This window comes from Octodon degus, unplaced genomic scaffold (assembly GCF_000260255.1).
Source record: "Octodon degus isolate 3935 unplaced genomic scaffold, OctDeg1.0 scaffold00007, whole genome shotgun sequence".
NCBI classification, from domain to species: domain Eukaryota; kingdom Metazoa; phylum Chordata; class Mammalia; order Rodentia; family Octodontidae; genus Octodon; species Octodon degus.
Genome location: NW_004524583.1, coordinates 735,335 through 755,628, shown reverse-complemented (window position 1 = coordinate 755,628; position 20,294 = coordinate 735,335). Strand labels below are relative to the sequence as shown.

General features: G+C 39.2%; 1 protein-coding gene across 5 annotated transcripts in view; it reads left to right on the top strand.

Moving 5' to 3' along the window:
- Positions 1–230: 230 nt before the first annotated feature.
- Positions 231–20,294, top strand: part of Cd200 (CD200 molecule) — a 25,426-nt gene continuing 5,362 nt past the window's right edge. The window contains exons 1-7 of one of the 5 annotated variants that reach the window (XR_002818219.1): positions 231–467; positions 7,359–7,440; positions 9,300–9,620; positions 11,739–12,011; positions 15,446–15,553; positions 15,889–16,008; positions 19,521–19,634. Coding sequence is in view for 4 of the 5 variants with exons in the window: in XM_023702008.1 (XP_023557776.1) it covers positions 456–467; positions 7,359–7,440; positions 9,300–9,620; positions 11,739–12,011; positions 15,446–15,553; positions 15,889–15,980 (888 nt within the window). In the remaining variant the exon portion in view is untranslated. The other 4 variants (XM_023702008.1, XM_023702009.1, XM_012517375.2 and 1 more) reach the window with 4 other exon arrangements.

Below are 20,294 nucleotides of genomic sequence, written 5' to 3'. Positions count from 1 at the left end.
TTCTTGAATATACAATTTTGAATTTAAAATAATAAATATAAATTTTTTAATATAAAAAAGTGCCCCTTGGTTACATTCCACTTGAAAGCATTTTGTCCTTTGGCTATGAAACAGGCTTGTCTAAATAACTCATCTCTTCTACCTCTGACCTGTTTCTTTACCAGATACGGGTAAAGGGAAGTGACATAGTGACTTATTCTCAGTTTCCACATCTCAGGAGAGTTCGCACACGTACTCACCCGCGCGCGCACACACACGAGGGTCCTAAGAGACCCTTGGCTGCCCACAACTGCCTAGCCTTGCTGACGGGGCGAGAGGAGGAGAGGGGCTCCCAGGGCGGAGCAGCAGGAGATGCTGCAGAAACCCCGCCCACGCAGTGCTGCCGGCCGGGTCCCCATTCACCGCCCGGTTTCCCCGAGCTGAGCCGAGCTCCCGCGCCGCCGTGTGGACCGAGCATGGAGAAGCTGGTGAGCGGGCACTGTGGGGCGGGCGAGGGCGGCGGAGACCGGGCCTCTGCGGTCTGGGCCGGAGCCGGGTCTGCTGCATCCTTCGTGGCTCACAGATTTCGTTTCGGCCCTGTAAGGTGAGGAGAAGTCGAGCTTCCCAAGGGTAGCTTACTGGCCGCTCACTCGCCGCTCTCTGCCTGGCCTCTGTCACCGCGGAGAAACGATGCTCGGACCCGGGCTCGCGGCTGTCTGCCCGGCACTAGGTCGGGGGCTGCGGGGATTCCAGGCAGCGCGCCGGCTGGCCCTAGATCCCGAGGCCGGAGTCCACCAACCCCTAATCTCGGTTCACTGGCTTTGTGTGGGCTGCTCCTGGAGAAGCCCTCTGCTGCTTTTGGGCTTGCCTTAGGAAGCCATGAAGGAACCCACAAAGGAAGCTGCAGCAATGCTTCAGAAGGGTTGAAAGGCTCTGACCATCCTGTTTCATGGAAGGGTGTCTCAGAATATTCAGAGAGAAGGCACTGTGTTTATTCAGGATCTGTTCACACTGAAAAACATGATCTATCATACATCCTATCTGCATATTTAGATACAATCCGAATACAGCTAAAGCCTCCATGTGATTATTTTCACCTACAGCGAGCTGAAAAGACCACACAACCAGTTACCATATTTCATTATCTTCCTTAACAAAGGAGAATGGTGGTCTCCGAGGTAGTGTCTATAGCTGACATGCTACATGCTGGCTCTCAGTCCACACCACTATCCTCCAGCTCTGAATTCCTATCCCATTTTGCAAATAACAAAACAGCCTGAGAGGTTCATCTTTCCAAACCCATGTGGTTACATGTGGTGGGATCAGGATTTTAACTTAGAAACTTTTGGGAAGAGGTATGCATACTTGCCAGATGGGCGGTTGTTAAGTAAGACCCAAGCCTTTGTCAGCCTTGGACTTCTTGTCAAGGATTATAAGTGTATTTCTTTCTCTTTTTCATGGTCGACTGTTTCTGCGTTAGTTTTTTTTAGCTACATAATACATTTTGGCATTTGTTAATTCTTGGGCACTCTACTAAGCCCTTCAAGTGCATAATTCTCATTTTCCTGTTGGAAAAGAGCAATATTTAATTGGTGCTTATTTGTGTTAGAAACCTGTTTATAAACGATGTCCATTATTTAAAATGCTTAGAACTAGAGGTGTTTTGAGAATTTCTATTCTTTTGTAATGTTTGCATATACAAAATGAAATCTCTTGGGAAGAAAACCCAATTATGGTCATATAATTGATTCATGTTTCATATAGACCCTATAGTGTGCCTCTTTTATGACTACATTTCACATGAGGTCAGATGTGGGATTTTCCAACAACCCTCACAAGTTATACATTTTGTAGCTATGAAGTTCAGATTTACTACTTGTACTTCATTTAGTAACCATGAAGTTGATGCTGTTATTTTCTCAAAGTTCCAGAGAAGTAAGTAATATGTCATACTTTATACAGCTAGTATTTGCTTTAGGCAGAATTCAAGTCAACCAGTTTGCCCTCTGACTGCCACAAAGGGATACCTCTTAGGTCACTTTCCTGAAAAATGAATCCTCTGGTTTTTAGTATGATAGTATTTTCACTTGTTCTGCATGTACTAGATGGAAAAAGATTATAAAATGAAAGGTATATGCATAATAGTGAGCCTTTCCTTTTGATTCCTTTGGCTTAAATTGCTTTCTTTCTTAATACTGCTGGCTCCCAGTCCATAGTCTGGTGTTTTGGTATGTGTCTGCTTGCTTTCTCTCATCCTAAATACAGATTTTCTCTATGAAAGCCAATCCAGTTTGCTATTTCTGATCATAGTTTCTGCTGGGGCATGGATTTCCATGTGTAGGAAACACATAATGGATGAAGAAAGAATGACATGGAATTAGAATATCAGTATATGCATCTACAGTTGCTGTCGCTGAGAATACAACATGTGTCAGGTCCTGGAAGCAGATTCAGAGGAAGCACTTGATGGGATTTTTTTCCAGCCTTCCTACACAATAAGATAGGAAACAGTCTTGGTAATGCTGGGAAAATTTCAAGTGGCCTCTGGCCCACTTCAACTCTAAAGCCTTTGTTAAATGTAGGTACTGCTTAGTATTTGAAATGAATGTGGTGTGAGTAGGTGAGAGAAGGGGGCATAATGAGGAGACATAGTTTAAGCTGTATCTTTTCAGACAGTATCATCTTTGACATCCAAAAGGGCAATGGCTTTGTAGTTGGTTTTAGAACCATAAAGACAAGAAAAGTTGCGAAGTTAGTGTTGCATGCTAACAATATGCTTAGTATGAAATAATAAAAATATTTGTTCATAAGCTATAATTAGTCCTAATGGCACATTGAGATTTTTTAATTTTAATTCCCCATAGCACTTTTAAGAATGTAAGAAACAAACAACTTATGTCACACAGATGAATTTCAATGTGCTACATGATGGTGCTCTGTGGAGTCTAGGGAGAAAGTCTTAAGTGATTGGGCATCTTTGATTGAAGACAAGAGGGTGATAACATGAGGATTGGATTTGGAGATGGATCCTAAGGAAGTAAGATATCATCCCTTCCAGTATATTTGTCCCAAAAGATCTAGAGGAACACTGAGTCAGAGACTGTGATGGAGAGTTTACAGTGGGCACTAAAGAAAACAAAGTCTCTGCCCAGACCATGACAGCTCAATTGTTTCCATACACGCAACCACATGCAGTGTACAAGAAGGTCTCATGGGAGCTGAGACTAGCCTGGCTCTAAGGCTCATCACCTCACTGATCTCTAAACAGGCTCTTCTTCTTCTAGATATACCCCAGAGAAATATGACTAGCAATATAAGTAAGTCACTACCCCAGTCTAGGAAGGTACCTGGTTAGTAATGTTTATTACATTAAAAACCAGGGTTACATAATGAGATTAACATTCATTAGTCATCAGTTGATCTGACAGGATTTAGTACTTCTTTTGTAACCTTTCCCAATTAAGTTTTAGGTCATAGCTATTGCTCATGGGATTTTTACAAAAGGGCATGTGTTAACTACAACTAACAAGTGCAAGCAATGAGAAGGAAGGAGTATTTCAAATGTATATTAAAATCAGTGTACACCCAAGGGACAGGAAAATGAAAGAGAAATCCTTGGGGTGAATAGAAATGTTCAGATCCTCAAAGATTCTGCCTTTACTCCCTGATTATAAGCTTGTAAGAAGAAGAATATGTTAAGAAGATAGCAATCTCAGAGAAAATTCAGAGCATTTATAAAGTTTAGGGTACTGGGAAAATGAACTCTAGCAGAGAAGTCATTGTGTCTAATAGGAATGGGAGAACAAGGCTTAGTTAAGGCAGACATTGAAAATGAAGTGATGAGATTCCTTCCAATGGAATACTAACCTTCCACAGTAATCCTGACCCTCTACCAAGGCCATTTAAGTCATTATAGTCCAATAGTTTAGAAATGAGAATCAAGTTATAGTATCAGAAACAAGGACTAGGCAGAGCTGTTAACAACATTACATTCAAAATTGGCCTGGGTTTGTTGTGGCAACAGTTGAAGTAAGGAGAAAATGATCAAGATATCCTGGAAAACACAAGATTTGGTGGCTTTTAAAATCCTTGTTGGACAATAGGAAAAACAGACAGTCAAATTAGTCTTTCTCTTGCCAGACACACAGCCAATGTCCCAACTCTAAGAATTTAGTATAGTGTGAGAACAGTGTTTTTAAAACTATCAGATCATATTTTAGTATTTGATTTTTTTCCCAATAACAAGGCAGAGGGGCGGGTGTGTGGTGCCTGACAGATGATGAGAACCATTGGGGAGAGTGTTCCAAAGCCCTGGGCATGTGGCAGGCTGCACTTTGAAGGAGGTCATCTTCCCTCAAGTCTGACAGTGGACTGAAGCAGTAGGACAGTGGACAAAGGGAGGTAAGTCCCCTTAGACACACGGTGAACAGGCTCTCATCTGCTTACAGCACCAACAGTTCTGACACATCTAAGCATCTAGCTCAGCAGCCTAAGTGCCTACATGGCAAGTACAAGAACTGGGTTCGATCCCCAGTACAACATGCTGTGCCCCCACCCCACCCCACCCCACTGGGTGCCCTGTTGGCCACCGAAACTAGGCATGGGAGTGCATGCCTGTAATCCTTATCTTTCATTGTCTCCAAAGCATCTGGTAGAGTGCCTTGCATAAGCTCAAACTCGATAGAGATAGTCTGTGATTGAGAAAGCAGAAATACTGGTAGAAGACCAGGTAGAAGACAACTGCCCAAATTCCTAGCATCACAAGATGAGGGTAGGGGAGTGAACATAAGGAGCAGGGCTGCACATTTACACACTGGCAGTGTAGTGCCTAAGTACATGTAATCAGAAGAGGGAAAATAAAAAGGGTGATTTGACTGCCTGGAAAGAAAAAGTCTAAAGGAAAAGTTGCTCTGGGTAAAATAATGAGTTTAGTATCACTGAGAAATTTATTTATTCACTTTTTGGTCTCTATTCATTCAACTGAGAAGATTTGAGACAGAAGGAAAACATAACGGTGTTTAAGCAGGGAAGCGCTCAGTGACATCAGGGCACTGAAAGGATGTAGAGTGCATTGTGTTTGAGGAGAGCAGAGTGACTGAGACTGGAGGATGTGTGTGTAGGGGTCAACGGCAGATGGTGGGAGCTGGGAGCCAAGACGGAAGCGTGATGTGGATGGGATATATATATATATATATATATATATATATATATATATATGTATGTATATGTATATATTTTAAATCAGTGAAGTTTCTAGAAAACTACACAGTGGTTGTCACAGATTGCTGGGCTCTGTGAAAGCCTAGTTACCTTTTATCAGATAGCAGTTTCAAAATGAATTTAGACTATTTTTCTAGGACAATGAAGCAGGGACTACTGTATGAATGAGTTTAATAATCCCTTATGACAGTAACTTGGTCCTAGACAGTAACATCATTTCATAATTTGTATTTGTGTGTCTGTCTCTTAAAACTATACACAAGTGAGGGCAAATGTTGTGGAATTTGTGGTTGTGAGTACTGGAGTTTAAATCTTGACTGGGTTTAAATCTTGGCTATGCTGATTCCTACCTGGGAACATTCTCTGTGCTTTATATTCTTCATTTTGGAAACAATAATTATAATGTCTCTTTCATAAGTTTATATGAAATATTAAAAATATTCCAAAGCTTAATTTCTAAGAATAGTCTGTATTCAATAAATGCTGATATTGTTTTCATTAGTAGTTTAATTACCTCATGGGAGATAGAAACTAAAGTATAATTTTGATGAATTATCTTATATGGGTTTTGACTCCACACATGTATTTTGTGCTCCTGAAGTTAAAGCCATATAGCTAAGTGTCTATCTTCTTAAAAGAGAAATACTACCCCAGAAATGCAGATAATAAATTTCAGTAGCTAAACTTTTATGATAATATGGGCTGAACCATTTGAATTCCTTTTAAAAAGCTAAGTGCTGAGAGGCCAAGGACAGAAAATTCTCGCCAAAAAGAGTTCTCTGGAAGAGTTCAGGATGCTAGAGGAAGTAGTTTTTCTGACCCAAGAGGAGATAAGTGTTTTCCAGGGTGGGAGAGTAAAGAGGAACTGTCTTGTGCCTGTGGACAGATACCAGTTTGCGTTCTGAAAAAGAAGCCTTGTGCTTGGCCCCTAGGAATACGGAATTTAGGTGAAAGAAGAGAGTGGAAAATACAACCAGCAACTGGAGGGCGAGATCCAAAAAAAAAAAAGAAAATATCTGTGCCTCATTTCATTGAGAGTGTGTGGGACACGCATGCCTATCCGCCGGGACAGAGGAACAGTAAAGTGTAGATAGACATGTACATACGAATCTTGGCAGAATCTTGTGGAATTTCACTTTGGCCACTACGGGAGAAGCCAAAACTACAGAGAGAATACCAGATTCCCTTGTTGGCACAAACCAACAACCCTGATGATTGAAGGTAACACAGCTATCTTAGTAAAGGCCAGCTGTGTACATGGCTTTAAACAATATTAGTAGCCCTGTCCCACAGTTTGGCATTGTACAAGCTTCCAGAAAAGTAGAATAAATGTCAGAGATTGGGACATTCATAGAGTGTTTGGGTGGAAGGAGATTGAAATGACAAAAGTGAAGTGACATTGAAATTAAATTTCTACCTCTAATTGGAACAGAATAGCAACATGATATTAAAATGAAGTGTAGGTAAAGAAGAGTACAGAAAGCTTATATTTCTTATATATCTTTATTATAGAAAAAAATGGAGAAAATGTGAGGAAAGGTTACCTTTTTTCTAGTCTTCCTTAGAATGATGTACATATAGACAAAGTAAAGAGATCCATGAGGCAACTAGAGAAAAGTTGAACTAAGTACTATATCCTGCCTTCATTGTATAGCAAGATGATGCTGAAAACATTCCCCTAGTAGCATCATTGCTTGTAATAAGGCAAAGAATTTCTGCACAGACCCATGGAAATGAAGCAATAAAGGGAAAATATCAAATCAAAGCCAATCGATATCGGTGGTTTTAGTTGTGCGAATCATGTACACTTTGCAGGTTTACTTACATTCTAAGTATTGGCAGATGTGCACTGGGTAGGAGGGGTGCTTTCTGCCATTGGTACCCCCTGGATGTCTGTATTTAATTAAGGCAGTTCATTTCCCCAGTTGGTCTTTGAGACTTTTCCCTTAACAAGTTGGCTTAGAGACGAGACCTGAGATTTCAAGGGATACTTTGCTGTTATGAAAGAACTACACCATGCCTCCTGCCTCCACAAAACCAAGGTTCTGTGGTAGGTAAAACCTTAACTGACATATTCTCTGAAATGGTAGTAAGACTGACGCTGCCTTGGCTTTATGCAGATGCAAATCCCATTTCTGAACTTTGCTTTCTGTTTTCAGGTGTCCAGGAGGTCCTTCTGTCATCTGTCTACCTACTGCCTTCTTTGGGGCCTGGCAGCAGTGGTGCTGTGCACAGCGCAAGGTAAAAGATGCTTAACCCCCTTGCCCAGGGTCCAGCAAACCTAGAGTCTGTGGTGGCCGCGGGCTGTTTATACTGCCCTGGTTCCATTTGTCTGCATGAATTGCTGAAGCATGGAGCTTGCTTGGAAGAGTGGGAGTGCTTCTTGCCACTCTCCACATTTAGTTTTTGCATCTGATGCAGAACAACAATTTGATATTTAGAAACTGTTTCCATAGATGAGCGAGACTTAGGTGAAATATCCTCTGCAAATGAAAATGTAATATTGTTCCCATCCGCTAAATTGAAAAACTTAAAAAACAATCCTGCCTTTAGGAGGACAAGGGCATTCTTGCAGTTGTATAAGTGGATACAGTTTTTTTGAAAGATAACCTGACAGTAAGCCTTAAAATATGGTTTGCTGTCCTTTTTCAGAAAAAATATCTCAGAAAATTATGAAATATAGAGGGTACGTGGATTCACTTTACTATGCCAAAAGAAATGTGCCTGCATTGTCTGCTTATCTGCTGAATTTTCTAGTTTTTCCTGCTCTGTTCTGTGAGAGATCACTCCCCCAACTCTTCTGGCCTCTTATTAAAAATCACTTTCACTTGGATGTTGCCCAGCAACGAGGGAAGGCAAGGGGAGGAAGGGTGGACGGGCTTCCTGCTGTCCACAGCAGGATTTACCAATTGACTGGCAAAATCAAAGCAACTGCACGCAGCAGCAAAGAACTGTAAATGTTCCTCTAACATACTTCCATAGTCAAGTAGGGGGAAGAGAAAAAAGAAATCACCCAAAAGTTGAACACTTGTCTTGACTTCCTTTCTACTTGGCATTCTAAATGCAATGGGGTTCTTTTTCTTTTTTTTTCCCCCAAAGTTTTGCCCTGAAAATTTCAACGGCTGGTGTCATTCAATTTCCAGTTGAGTACCACACTGAAGGCCTAGAAATTTGTTGCTGGGCCCCTCTTCTTGTTCCTGGTGCTGTTGGGTAATTGTTCGGGCAGACTTTTTTTTTCCTCCTTACAGTGCTTTTATCTTTCCTTCTTCCTTTCCTCTCCTTTTAACAAGTTCCATTGGACTGATGTTAGAATCTTGAAACCTACTCATTTTTTAAAAAAATCTTTCATATGTTTACCCTTTTGTGGTACGTTCTGGAAGAATTCTATTGCATGGACTTCCTGCCTACTAATTTACTCATGAATGGCATCTATTCTGCTAATGGCTATTTGTTATTGTAGGAGGATTTCCCATTATGTTGTCTGTCATAACGTAAGGGGCTACCATAGCAAAGGAGAGGAAACTAGTACCAGAGCATTTAATGAAAAAATGGCATATGCGTGCATTGCCATTTGGGCATGAAAGCTTTAAGCTCTTGTCAGGAGCAATAAGCCTCCCAGAGCACTGGGCAATGTATCCTTCTGTCTTATGTGCCTGTGTTCACTTCTGCTTTCCATAGGCAGATACTTCTGTTTCCTCTTTCTTTGTCAGGTGTGTGTATGGGGAGGGTAACAAACTAATCACTCCACTTTTCATCTTTTGGCACTTTCTTGATCTTTCCTTCAAACTTGTTTTCTATCTTGTCTGGAAGTTTTTATCTTTAATCTTCTTCTACTTCTTTTCCAGCCTACAGAAGTCTTCAAACTTTCACATCACTGAGCATTTTTTTTCTTTATTGTTATTATATTCTGATATTCTACATTTTAAAGATTGAACAAATTACATTTGTTTACTCTAGGTATTTAAATCCTTTTTTGTGTTCTTCTTTGCAATTTTTTATTTTTCACTTTCGACATGCCTTATACTTGTTATCAAGAAAATATGTGCATGTATGTATTACAGTTCTAAAATATGTTTTCTTTCATGATACCATAATATAAGTGGTGACCCAGGATGAAAGACAGCTGCTGAACACACCTGCATCCTTAAGATGTTCTCTACAGACTTCCCAGGAAGCCTTAATTGTGACCTGGCAGAAAAAGAAGGTTCTAAGCCCGGAAAACATGATCACCTACAGTGAGAACCATGGGGTTGTGGTTCAGCCCGCCTATGAGAACAGGGTGAACATTACTGAGCTGGGACTTCAGAAATCAGCCATCACCTTCTGGAATGCAACACTGGAGGATGAAGGATGTTACATGTGTCTCTTCAACACCTTTGGCTCTGGGAAGATCTCAGGAACAGCCTGCCTTACCCTCTATGGTGAGAATCTCTGAGAATCCATTGTTTCTGCTGGAATATTTTAACTCCAAGAATGTTTGGAATGTTATAGTGCCTAGTTTTTCAGTTTTCTAATTACAGAAAGGTTCAATGGAAGACACTTAGCTTTTCATGTCTGCTGTAGCTGTTATTATAGTTCATTAGAGTGTTCGTGTGGTAAACACCGAGTTATTTAGCTAAGACTGTCTCTTCTCTGACATATCTTGGTGTACACAAAATTGAGGACAACAATGAAGGAAAAAATCCTCCATAAGCAGAAATATGATTTAGAACTGGCTTTGCTCTTAGCAATCACATGACCCTAAACAGGTCCTACCTGTTCTCGTCACATGAGTTTCTTTTTCCAGAAAATAAGTATGATGTAACAAATTATCTCTAGAACCACTTATAATAATAACCTTTTGGGTTTACAGACAGAATGAGATGAAGGCTAGCATGGAGTAAGGGTGGAGGTACCCTCCATTCTGCTCCAAAATGGCTATTTCAGGATAGATAAGAGGACACAAGACAAAGGCTCCTCACATGGGAAATGATGCCAGCTAGGGATGCAACTGGCTAATAAGCTCTCTTAAAATCCAATAAGTTTAATGAGATTGCTTTCCTCTTTACTGACAAGCAGCTGAGCTAAAAGATTAGTCACTAGAAATAAAGTATGACTTTGGACCAATTGGCCTCATTAAAGTGGTTTTAGGAGGGAGAAAACAAACATTTTTATTAGCAGGAATTATTAGCAATGTTAATATTTAATATTAAATATTAAAGCTGAGATTTTGACCATGCCCAGAATAGTGCTGTGGGAGAAAAGAAAATTAAGTAGGTAAGAATACAAAGGAGTTGTACCCACACTAAAACCAAGTTTCTTTTATTTATTTTGCCTGTAATGAGGCCTCTCTGCAGAATTTTGTCAGTCTTTTGTCTTGATTTCCACTTTCATTCTCTGCCTGTCCATCTCTCCCTTCCTGCCTTTCTTCCCTCCATTTCATCATCTCTTCTTCCTTTCTTTTTTCTTTTTCTTTTTTCTTCCTTTGCTCATTTCTTTTCCTTTTTCTTCTGTTCCTCTTTTTTTTCCTCATCTTTCTTCTACTCCCCTCCCTTGCTTATAAGCTGTTGAATTTTTCTCAGAAAACCAAACTCCTCTAACAATACTGTTCTCCTCCACACTTCCACTCTTCCTCATCACACCTTTCATCTAAACCATTCTTTGAATCCCTAAGGGAACCTCCCACTTAGTCTGGCCACATAATCATATTTGCCTGTTTTCACTTTCAACTTCTTCTGGTGTTTAGTCACAATCTTGGCCCTTTCTGGGTGCGGCTGAAGTTCCACAGCTCCACTCCCTCCAATTTGCTCTCTACCTACCTCTTAAGCCTAAAAGCACAAACCGGCTTTCATTTACTATTCTGTAATTATTATGTGGACTCCAAAGTGAAGCACAGAAAGAACAGCATGCACTACTTGGCAGAGATAAATTATGTACTCTAGGGAAGATCAAGTCATTAATCAGTGAACTTTTAAAAGAGAACAAGCTACAGCTGGCCTGAAAATTTTCTTTTTCTCGTAAGTCAATTATCTTCCCTTAACTCTATCAGGTGATCTGCAAGGTACCCCTGACTAGTTTGATTTTTCTGGCCAGTCAACCCAAGTAGGCTTTCGCCAAGTGTCTTTCTTTGTCGCTCACTCACTGGTCCAGTTTCAAGCATAAATGGTGATCACTACAGCAATCTCTCTTTGGGCTCTCTGCTCTGTTACCTGCTGTCATGCTTCTGGTAGATGCAGTGCTGGCTGGGAGTTATTATCTAGCTGTTTGAAGAAGGCAGAGAAGCTGAACTGCTCTTGCAAAAAGGGAATAGAATAATTATTCTTTGTCCTTCTTGAGAAAGAAGAGTAACATGACTTCTCCATGCCTCCTGGCTGTCCAGTCAATTGTGCAGGAGAAAAGCAACATACATTGCTTTTCCAACCACAGGTTTGGACCAGGCCACCCTGCACCATGACAAGTACCATGTTATCTACCTACCTGTCACATCTTGCTGTGAGGAGAATTCAGAATTCAGGCTAGGTGTTTTACTGATTGTAGGCCATATTTCTTTTTCGCCCCAGTGCAGCCCATAGTATTTCTTCACTACGATTTCTTTGAAGATCAACTAAACATTACTTGCTCTGCCACTGCCCGCCCAGCCCCTGTGGTCTCCTGGAAGGTCGCTGGGTCAGGGCTTGAGAATAGTACTGAGAGTGTTTTGCATCCTAATGGAACCACATCTGTCACTAGCATCCTCCGGGTCAAAGATGCCAAGAGCCAGGTTGGGAAGGAGGTGATTTGCCAGGTCCTGCACTTGGGGGCTGTGACTGAATACAAGGAAGTTCTGAACAAAGGTAAGAGAAGCTGCCTAAAGATGCATGTGATGGTACCTATGGATATCTATTAGAGAAGTGGTAGATGTTCCTTTGGGCTTTCCATCTGCTCAGCAAAGAAGATAACTGAGAAAAGAAAGAGATTAGTAAGAAAAGAGAGCTAAGAAAGCAAATAAATAAAATCTTACAGTCATGTCCTCTTATTTACAGTGCATACATTCTAAGCCTACCCTGTGGTTGCCTGAAGCCATGGATAAGATTGAACCTTCTATATGATACTTTGTCCTGTGTATGCATATATGTGATGAAGTACAATTCCTAAACTAGATCTAGTAAGAGACTAGCAACTACAATTATAAAATAGAACAATAATAATAATATCTTTCATAAATATTTGTGCTTTGGATTAATTATTAAGTAAAATAAGGGTTACTTGAGCACAGGTACTGTGACACTGTGACAGTTGGTCTGATAACCAAGTCTGCTACTAAGTGATAGGAAGGTCATATATACAGTGATAATACACTGGACAAGGGCTGGACAAATAGCTCAGCAGATTAAAGTACCTGCAAGCAGGGGCAGGGGCCAGGGGTTTGATCCCTGGGCCTGCCATGCCAGCCCTGCACCCTGTAATCCCAGCTTTTAGGAGGCTATAAACAGGCAGATCACTACAAGTCTGATCTAGTAGTGAGACCCTGAACACTCTGTAGACCTTTCCCTAAAGTACAAAAAAAGAGATACACTGGACAAAGGTGGAATGGAACAGAGTTGTGTGAGCTGTGAGCTGTTATTATATCCCTCAGAATATTGTGCAATTTGAAATGCATGCATTGTGGAGCTGGGGAGATAGCTCAGCAGTACAAGCACCGGCCTGACAAGTGCAAAGATCTGGGTTTGGTATCAGGTACCACATGCCATGCTAGCCCTGAAACTGGGCATGGTTGTGCGCACCTGTAATCCCAGCACTGGGAAGGCTGAGACAGAAGGATCACTACAAGTCTGTACTTCATAATGAGACACTGCACAAAATAAATAAATAAATAAATAAAATTTATGCATTGTTTGTTTCTGGAATTTCCTATGTAATATTTTTGAATCACAGTTGACTATGAGTAAGCAAAATCATGGAAAGTAAAATCACAGGTAAAGGGACTGCTGAATTTTGGTAAATGTGAAATGCTTTTCTTGATATCCATTCTTGTGTTCGATTCTTTCATTTTGCTAAGATTTGCTGACTATTGTATGACAGATTTTGGGTTGAACATAAAAAAAATACAGCGATGAATATTTAGTTCCTGCACTCAGGGAACCTCCAGTGTATTAGGGAATATAGAAAAGTATCTGGGCATTTGTGAACTGCATGCTAATTCTTCCATAAAAAAGCTGTGATGCACGGTGGCAGTTCAGTCTGAGGGGAGTGAAGGTTTCTATGAGACAAAACTGTGTGGCCACATCTGTGCATCATCTATATCAGGACAGGGCTGCTCCGATACACCTTCTCACTTCTAAAAACAAGCTCTCTCACATTCCGGTCTGCCTTTACTCCCTTGTGTTCCATTTAGACTGTGATCGCTGGACCTGACTAACACAAAGTAGGAGAATTATTCACAGAAGAGAATAGAGAGCAGTGATTTTAGAGATAAATTATTATAGTGACAGCCACCATTTACTTTGCCTATGTAGATCTGAGGCTCCAACTCTGGTTGAAGAGCTCAATAATAAGTATCCTTAAAATATCATTGCTTTTTGATGAGAAGGTTATCCTTAAAACAGTAAGATGGAACAATGTGATCTATGCCTTCTTGGAATAATAGCCTCTAAAGAACATTTCCTGTAGGCATTTTTATTTTATTTTTAATTTTTTATTTAATTTTTAATTTTTGTATTTTTGTATTTTAGGGAAAGGTCTACAGGGAGTTCAGGGTCTCGCTACTAGATTGGACTCCTGTAAACAGGAGAATTGTAGGGATTCTCCTGTTTACAGCCTCCCAAGTGCTGGGATTACAAGCGTGTGCCACCACGCCCAGTCTCAATTGCCATCTCATTGTGCTCTGGGCTGGGCCAGCACAGGCAGGCCCGGGAATCAAACCCCAGCCCCTGCACCTGCTTGCAGGAGCTTTCATCTGCTGAGATATTTGGCCAGCCTCCTGTAGGCATTTTTAGAGGTCCCTGAAAACAGACAGTCCAGAATGTGAGTACTTAGTTAAGTTTAGTCAGTAAAGTTTGCTGTGTTAGATTTGGGTATTTGTGAAGAGATTCTTGGGTTTATGCAAAGCAAAAAGTAAATTTCCCTGAAAAACAAGAACCTGAAAGGAATGTAACTGCTTTTCTTGGAATGCTGAATTTGATTTATATCATGTATACTGTTTAATAACATCTGTATAATATTTATTCTGTGAACATCTACAAAAATCATTCATGATAAAAAACATTAATCAAAACATTGGAACTGTAGAATCAAATCCCTATGTGAAGGCTTTCTGTTAAAGTGTGAGATGTGACATAATTTCATTATGGAGAAGATTCTGGGCTCTTCCAAACCAGGGAGTCTTTCCTTTGCCTGTGTGTTATAAAGTGACACCAGGAGTTGAAATTTAGTTCAGGTTGTATTTAGTGACTGCTGGAAAGAAATTTAATAACAAAGACATAGATTTGAAGAAATACAATAAAAACATTGAGATGAGTTATTTCTGAGAGTTGAAATCATGAGCTTCTTTTCTTTCTTTCTTTTTTCCTTTTTTTACTTCTCCATATTTCCCCATTTTTTTCAATAAACGTATTACCCTAATGGAGAGTATGGCAAAAATGGTGCTCTCTGGAGGCAGACAGACTTCTGACTAAGTCTTGGCCCTTCCATTTCCTGTGCTGATGTTTTGTTGTGTTTCATTTTGTTTTGTTTGAGACAGGGTTTCATTACACAGTGTAGTCTGACCTTCAACTCGATACATAATCCAGGCTGGTCTAGGACTCACAGCGATTTTCCTGCGTTGGCCAGGCTTATTACACTGATTTTTGAGCTCACTTAGATTCTCTGAGGCTCAGTTTCACTTTATTGTTATCTGTTAGATAATAATCTCTGACTACTGCTAGCTATTATTATGACATGGTATGTGGGACCCCCCCCCCAGTAGATGTGCCAGATCTTATCTGATCTCAGAAGCCATGGAAGCTAAGCAGTGTCTGAAGTGGTTAGTTAGTATTCAGATGAGAGATGAGAGTATCTAAGTTGAAATATTTTGAAAATTAAATGTGAAGACTTATGTAGTAACTGAGTAAGACATGCCATACAACTATATGGGCTGATGAATATAGACTTCATGAGATATGTATTTTTAGATAACTTTACTTGAAAGTTCAACTCCAGTAAAAAGTCATCATAACTGTTGATTTATCTTTTTTTGCCTCAGCCACTCCCTCCTGTGACTGCATTTTTTTTTTCCTTTTACTGTCCACAGGCTTTTGGTTTTCAATTCCATTATTGTTAAGCATTGTTTCCCTGATAATTCTCCTGGTCTTAATCTCAATCTTATTATACTGGAAATGTCATCGGAATCAGGACCGAGGTGAGTCACCCCAGAAAATATGAAAAGTGAACTAAGTTAAATGTTTTTTAAAAATGATAATTTGAGGGTTACCTCAACAAAAGTAACAGAATGGCAAAAGTGTGTTCTGTTCGTTGTTTTCAAAATATAAAAATGTTGATGCCCTTTTTCAAATGCTTCATGACAATTTTAAATGTTAATTATTGTATAAGTTGCAAGTAGGGGTTCATGAGAAGAAGTGAAGAGAATGTTCATTTGGTCACAATGGGTCATTTGATGGCAGAAACAAAGAAGTCTGGCACCCATTCAGGGTGCTCTCTACTTGTTAATAAGGACAATCTTTCTTCTTTTTACAGCATTCCACAAGCCAGATGCCCATGTAAGAGGCTATGAAATTGTCCAATACGATCACTCATTAAATAGCACTTCCTATGTCACACTCCCTTGATGTCTCAAACACAATCGGCAACATACAGGTGATCCACACTTACAGTACTTGTGTCCTGTCGTTGCCCTTTCGGGCTGCAGACTTCTCCTTATTCCTGGCAACATCTGTCGCAGCATCTTATACAGAGTAGGCATTCAATAAATGTTAAGTTATTGAATTGACTAATGAATGAATGAGGAGGAAAATGGATATATTTTTAAATGATTTTTCAATTCCATTTCTTCTATTATAAGTTCAGTATCTCAAAAATGGCAGATCTAAGATATGAGACATTACACAAGATATGTGACCTACACTGAAAAAATCAAATGCCTTGGTTTTCTGAGGACAGTGTAAGGTATCAAATGTAAATGTGAAGTTTATGGTACCTGAAAAGGGAATTTCTTGGAGTTAAGGGCTAATGTGGGAGTTCCCTCCATCTCAGATGACTGAACTTTAGGGGTCAGGGTAGAAATAAATGTTTACTTTTAGTGTTATTTCAGATTTTGATTAAAAATATCCCTTAAGTACAATGCCATTTTCATTTTAAATTTCATAGACTATATATCTTTCAGGTTCTAGGCTACTTTTGTTATTTTATTTTGCATAATCATATAAACACCGGATTGACTCTTATGAATTTACAAGCTAAGAACAGCTCTTCAGTGTCAGTGGCTCTTTGACAAAAAAAAAAAAAAAGATAAAGCAATTTGTTCTGTTTGAGAGAGGCAATTACAAGTGGATAATCTTATTGCATGTAAACTTAAGTCCCCAGAACACATAATCACTGCACCGAATATCAGAGGTAGAAGTTTGTTTTGTTCTATTTTATCCAAGCATTTCACTTTTCTACCTAGGAAGCAGATGCCTAGAGAAGCCCACTTTTCTAGCATTACACAGATCCTTAGAGCAGGCTAGGACTACAAATCTTCTCTTCTGACCTCTGTCACAATGGTTTTTCCATCCTTACTGATTCTGTGGTGCACTAACTTGAAAGGAACTATTTCTATTTTATTTTATTCTATTTTTTATGTATTTTGGTACAGGTTCTACGGGGTCTACAGGGTCTCACTACTTAGGTCAGACTCGTAGTGATCCTCCTGTTTTCTGCCTCCCAAGTGCTGGGATTACAGGTGCGTGCCACCATGCCCAGTCTCAATCACTGTCTCAGTGCACCCCTGGGGCAGGGCCAGCATGGTATGCGGGATCAAACCTCAGCCACTGGGCTCTACCTAAGCAGGCACTTTAGTACACTGAGGTATCTGGCCAACCCTTTGAAAGGAACTATTATTATCAGGTACACCCATTTAAATCTGTACCAATTGTACTGATCTTTTGGAAACTGTAAAATCATCTAAATTCATACTGAAAATTCCCTCTTGGACAAGTCTTATAATACAGTCTATTCAAGCAAAAGGTAAATTCCACAAGACAGGGCTATTTGAAAAATGATTGTCCTTTGTTCATTAAGCAAGTCTTAGGTTCTCTGGAAGATAAACTTATCCAATGTCTTATCTAATTCTTGAAGCAAAAAGAGTCAGTTTGTCTCTGCCATAGTTTTTCCTAATTTATGAAATGAAAACTTCAACTTTGTTGAATCCTGTAGGCACTAGGATTGCCATTCACAGATGATGTCTTCATAATATACAGCCAATTCACTCAATTTCTGTGAATGTTCAACAGCATATTTTGAGTGAGTTGAGTTTCTACTAATTTCAAAAGTTTTAACAACCACTAAATATGATTTTGTGTTCTTACAGCTAGTAAAACCAATCATCAATTATGCTGAAGGCTTAAATGCTGAATTAAGGAAACAGTTCATTAAGATAAAACCTTAAGTTATATAGAAAATTGTGAGAAAGTAAAAATGATAGGAAATAGCAGTACTTTTGTTCTTCAACTAATAAATCCTGATGACTAATTTCTGAGAAAGGTGAATAGTCCCATATATTTACCTTCTATTTTCCTTACCTTTGCTTTTGTTTTCTTTCCATCATCCTTGGAAAACATAAAACTTTTTGGTGGCAAGAAAATATGATTAACCAAAACTGGCACCTAGGTACTAATGACCTGATGACCTCAGAAATAGTGATGTGACTAGAAGTAAATAGAAGTGACAAAATAGAACAGAGAGGAGTTGGGGGAGGAGAAGGTAAAGTAAAGGAGAAAGATGAATGAGTAGTAGTGAGATGAGGAAGAGGAGGAAGATGAATATGTACCTGAATTTATCACAGGGGACCAAGAACTCTCTTGTGGAGCTGCTCAGTAGCCAGTAAGAAAATTTGTTAAGCAAAGTCAACTTTTGTTTGTTAAATGATCAAAACAAAGCCTATTGTAGATCATAGTCACTATTCATTGCAAAGTGTAAGCAAATACATTCTGCCTAGAGGAATAATCTCACATGCATGGCCTTGTCTTTGTCTAGAGGCTAGTTTCCCTTTACTCTTCTTACAGGTGCATTTTAACAGAAAGCATGATATAGGTTCTTGTTTGTTTTGTGACATGGGGGATAAAGACCTTGAGCTTTCCAGGCAGGCCTTATGCTGCTGAGCTAATAGGTTTTATATTTATGCTAGAAAGCTACACTCTGGGAAACATGTTGCATGAATAGGCCTTTCTTACACCATTCTTGATGCAGTCACCAGAATTATTTCCCCAGAGAGTATCCCAATAAGACTAATAAACTTTCAAAGAATATGCCTATTTCCTTCATGAATCCCATGCTTTATTACTGAAATAGAAAGTGAAGAAAAATTAAATTTTCCTAGGGAAATTTTCCACCATCTCATAATACTTTTTTCTGTTAAAACTCAGTGATGTCATAAATTTCTGCTTTGCCTTTAAAGGACTCTGAAGTTAAATTTGAGGTTGAGAACAATCTTTCCTTTGTCATTAGTCAGCCCACCGATGATTACATGTTCCTCGGAAACAACTTAAAAAATCTACATTCTGGGCAATCAAGCTAATTTTCTGAACACACTTTGAGCAGATGTTTTCTTTTGGTTGATTTAAGATTAGGTTGGAAATTTGGCTCAGAACAGATTCAACTTTTTATCCCCACTGAAAGGAGAAGCAAACTGATTAGTTTTTAAGCTGGGAAAGATTGAGTTACCTCATGAAAGCACTTAGTGTGGCTTAACCAAGGAGGAAACTTAATTCATGCTCTATTAATGTGTTATTGCTTTTCACCACATTTTCATACATAGTTATGTACAGCACAAATTTCTTATCATACATTTCTGAAATTCAAGTCCAGCATGGATCTCACTGGGTACAAATCAAGGTATCTGCAAGGCTACATTCCTTTCTGGAGACTCTAGAAAGAATCTTTTCCTTTCTTTATCCAGCTTCTAGAAATTTCATGTGCTCTTGCCTCTTCTATCTGCAAAGCTAGCAATGGCTAGTTAGGTCTATCTTGTACTGAATCAATTTCTGACTCTCTTGCCTCCCTCACTCCACTATAAAGACTCAAGTAATTGTATTGACCTATCTATATAATACAAGATAATCTCTTGCTTTTAGGATTTTAAATTTATCCTATGTAAAATAACACATTCACAGGCTTCTGGAATTAGGATGTGGACATTTGAAGGGACCATTAATACGCTAGCACAAGTGCTACCAAAAAGTGGATGTAAGCTGCATAAAGGGACAGCTATTAACTCATCCCCCAATGTAAGCATTTTGTGTATAATTCAATGTCCTTAGCTTTGTTCACAGTAACACTATATCAAAGAACATCAGAACCTGCTCACATAGCCTCTGAAGACAGCACCTTGGCTGTCCTCTTAGTTTCCAATCTTCTTCCCATAAGGAAAGATTTCATTTCTTAAAGATCTTTCAAGATTGTGTCATGTTTCAAAGCCATAATGCCAAAGTGTTACTTCTGCTTTCCTTTCTCACCAGTTAGTCATCACGAACGGTAAATTCTCAAAACCCATTTATTTTAGCTTGGATTCAGTTCTTGCATATTTCCTGCTTCTCTCCAATTGCATTGTTGAAGCAAGTAATTCAGACTTGTTTTAATATTATAGTCATAGATAGGTAAGGAAGACCAAGACTAAAAATTCTATTATCACTGTATATAGTGACATTATACCTAACTAAATTGATCTTTCTCTATTTATCACAACTTACTGAAGTGAAGATTTCTGTATCTTTAGTTCCAGAATCATGTTATGAAGCTGTTACTGATTTTAAGATCTCAATATTTTCTGTATAATTCTTAAAAATCTTTAAAATTCCTACCTGTAGAACTAAACTGATTCTAGTAGCCCATATACATTAGAACCATTCTCTCATAACAATACCTTTTTTAAAAAAGATATATATATC